This window comes from Cupressus sempervirens, chromosome 3, assembly GCF_028749045.1.
Source record: "Cupressus sempervirens isolate cs-2001-9-10 chromosome 3, ASM2874904v1, whole genome shotgun sequence".
Lineage (NCBI taxonomy): Eukaryota > Viridiplantae > Streptophyta > Pinopsida > Cupressales > Cupressaceae > Cupressus > Cupressus sempervirens.
This window is the reverse complement of record NC_143120.1, coordinates 26,286,438-26,289,813: the sequence shown is the minus strand read 5'-3', so window position 1 is coordinate 26,289,813 and position 3,376 is coordinate 26,286,438. Positions and strand designations below refer to the sequence as shown.

The window sequence follows — 3,376 nt, the reverse complement described above, 5'->3', positions numbered from 1 at the left end:
GTATATACCTTACTTATATCGTATATGGATATTTTTATAGTCATAAGTAGACTATTAATTAAGCATGGGCAATATTCACAATATACTTAAGATTTATAGACAAGGGCCTACAACACAAGGGTAAATTTTGAACCTCTAACAAGGGAGGTATTGAATTCAAATATACTCCAGCTTAACAAATAATAATAATTAATTTCAAAAATAATAAAATATACCATTTAACTAAGTAGTGTGTACCATTTAGTTGTGAAAGGAGAATATAATGATACAAGACTTGGCTTTTATATATTTAATGATAGATAAATTATCACACATCAATACAAAATGTACATACCTTACCCATACAATTATAAAGTTTCCGTGTACCCAACGAGGCACATGTGAGTCCACATCATCTTAAATTAAATCCAACAAACCGGCAATGCTCTTGCCGCCTTCCACAGGAGTTGAAGTTGACAAACTACAAAGGATAGGTAACCAAATTTCAATTAAAAAGTCTTTAACGAGAGCAAGAAACCAGTTATTGGTAATCCGTATGGGCTCTGAATTTTTTAAATAAATATAAACTAAACCAAGCCAAGGAAAAATGAAAGGAGATTATGAAAAGTACAACAAACTCTATTATTATTTTATCTTAGCCAAAGAGTACGAGTCATAATAATAATAATAATATTTTGCCAGCTCAGCCGAACATCAACTTTGGGACGCGCAGGTGGGACCCAGGCGTGAAATTTAGCATGGAGTAGTGATGGTGGTGGGCCAGGGCCGCAATATAAACCAAGGACAAAGAGACATTCAATGCCCCCAAAGGGCACGCTTTGCCTCTAATATGTCATATTATTTATGGGCGAGGAATTTTAATGGGTGCCTAACCGCTTTTAGTTAAGAAGTCGTTTTCAGGGAGGAAAGAGTAGGTGTGAGATTGTGAGTAATCCAAACAATAAACATTAAGGAGATGGGCTTATGACCATGTGCCTCCATGTGCCCCTCGTCCATCATACCTTTCCTTATTCACCCACCTTCAATCTCTCTTGAGTTTCTTACTGTTTTTTTCCATGAAAGATCTTCTGACACACAGATTCTTCCTGTCAGAGATCCACAGGGCTTATAGGACTCCTGCCTGATTCTCTGCATAGTTCTCTTGGGCCCTTTAGATTGGAGAAGAGCGCCATTAATGCTCATAGTTAACTTCGCATTCGCAGATCTTATGAAATGTATGTTGGATTTTGATGATCATTTTGATTATTTTGGAATTGTTTATCGGATCCCTCCCTGCTTTTTGGCCATTAATGCTCATACTTCACTCTGCATTCACAGATCTTATAAATTGTATGTCAGGTTCCGATAATTGTTTTGATTATTTGTGTGTGAGATTTTGTTGCTTGTAGTTATTTATTTAATTGTTTACAGGATTCCTGCCTGCCTTTTACCATTTGTGTTCATAGTAAATTCTGCATTCACAGATCTTATAAATTGTATGTCAGATTTCGCTATTTGTTTTGATTCTTTGTGTATGCGATTTAACTATTTACAATTAGTGTTCTGAACTTCTGAATAGATGTATACCTTCAAATATACTGATCTTACGCTGTAGGAGACGTTTTTCTCAATCTTTCGCTGCAAGGGACGTATTCTGCAGCAGCGGATTAATCCTCTTTGCAGTGCATGTGGAAAAATCTGAATCTTTACCTTGTTTTGGGCGGCAGGCAGCGACAAATGGCACGGCAGTTGATGAAGGTTGTCACGGGTTCGAGTCACGGGCCGGTTTGCTTTTCGTCGAAACGAATGTAGGAAAGAAAACGTAAAAGGTGAGGTGGTTTTGAAGAGGATTTGGGGAATTGTCTCATATATTTAGCTGGTAAGATTCGACCTTGGGACCTTTTGGGGGATTTGTAAGGCATGAGTTCAAGCGGAGATTTGACCTTTCGGCAGCTTTATCTGCAACAGCTTGTGGAAGCCCTGAAAGCCCTGAAAAGGCCCGGCGCCGGAGCTTATGAAGGCGAGGTCGCGGGTTCGAGTCACAATGTGAAGATTGCAGCTGATGCGTCTCTCGCGCTAACTGCAAACCGCACAGCCTGGAGCCGCGCCCTCCTCAACAGAATTTCAAGCGATGTGAGAAGCAGGCCTGCTTTGAGGAAAATACTCGGGCCCAAACATTTCCAGGCCCTGGTAATTTCTCAGAAGGCCAGAAACCGATCTCGTTTGAAGTTGCAGCTAAAGAAGAAACAGGCTTCTCAAGAACAGAGAAGAAGAGATAGCTTGTCTTTGTATAGAATTTTCTGCTCTAAGAGATTCGATCCTGCGACCTCGTCTGAAGCAAGTCTTGTAAAGAAGCGTGAGAGGAAGCTGCAAAGCCTGGTTCCAGGAGGGACATCAATGAACACTTGTTCTTTGCTTGAAGAAACAGCAGATTATATCACATCTCTTACATCACAGGTAGAAGTCCTCAAATCTTTAGTTGATTCTGTCAATAATAACCAAAACCCAGATTGCCAAAAAGAAAATTAAGCTCACAGCCATATAAGAGATCCCAAAGAAATTTCTCCCGTGGATTGGGAGTATACTTCTCTCAAGTTTATTTGCTTTTAAACGCATCCCCAAAATAGCCTCTTTTTACTGTTTTTGAAGGCATCCAAAAATGCCATTTTTTACTGCCAATATCTGCACCATATTCTTGAACTCAGGTACTTTGTCGGTTAAATTTGGATCTACATACCTTGATTTGTTTTTTTGCAGTGTAAGCAGTAAGAAGTGGCTTTGTCAGTGATGTATTATTTTCTACACAAATTCTCTGATACCAGTACATTTTCCTTGAAAACCTTAAATGTTCTTTTAGCCCCTTATTTTAAGGCTAATCCTCTTATTTCCAAAAGCCGACATGCTATCACCATTGGACATATTGGTGCGCAAGAAAAAGGTAACAGTGAAAGACATGTTGGTTATGATGCAATTAGTTTACTTAACATCACGTTATCTGATAATTAATCAATCATATTTTTAATGAACGATGTTACAGAAACTGAAGAACAATGATTTTTCTTGTTTGTTTTTCCTAAGGGATTATGTCAGAGTTTTTTTCTTTTGGCATTCACTCGTAATGCGATTAGCTGCTTTTAATGCTTCTGTTATGGTCCCATCCGTTTCGAAGTTATGCTACTGCTGTAACATATCTCATTAATTTATTTGTGAGGATCTTAAAATACATGGCCGCTTTCATAAATGAAACGTTTTTCTGGGTGTTAATATCCATGTAATGATCTACTTAATTCTACAGCCGCCTAATTCAAATCAATTCCGTTGAGCTTTAATCTCTTATCAGAATTCATTAGGTCTTCCTCAGTTGAAGAAATTTGAAGCTTAGACTTCGATATTTAGA

General features: G+C 38.2%; 1 protein-coding gene across 1 annotated transcript; it reads left to right on the top strand.

The window, feature by feature from the left end:
• The first annotated feature begins 822 nt into the window (after positions 1-822).
• LOC149564589 (transcription factor IBH1-like 1) lies at positions 823-3,056 on the top strand. Its single transcript, XM_089818142.1, has 2 exons — positions 823-1,214; positions 1,707-3,056. The coding sequence occupies exon 2, from the start codon at positions 1,900-1,902 to the stop codon at positions 2,506-2,508; it is 609 nt and encodes a 202-aa protein (XP_089674268.1). The 5' UTR covers positions 823-1,214; positions 1,707-1,899; the 3' UTR covers positions 2,509-3,056.
• The last annotated feature ends 320 nt before the right edge of the window (positions 3,057-3,376 follow it).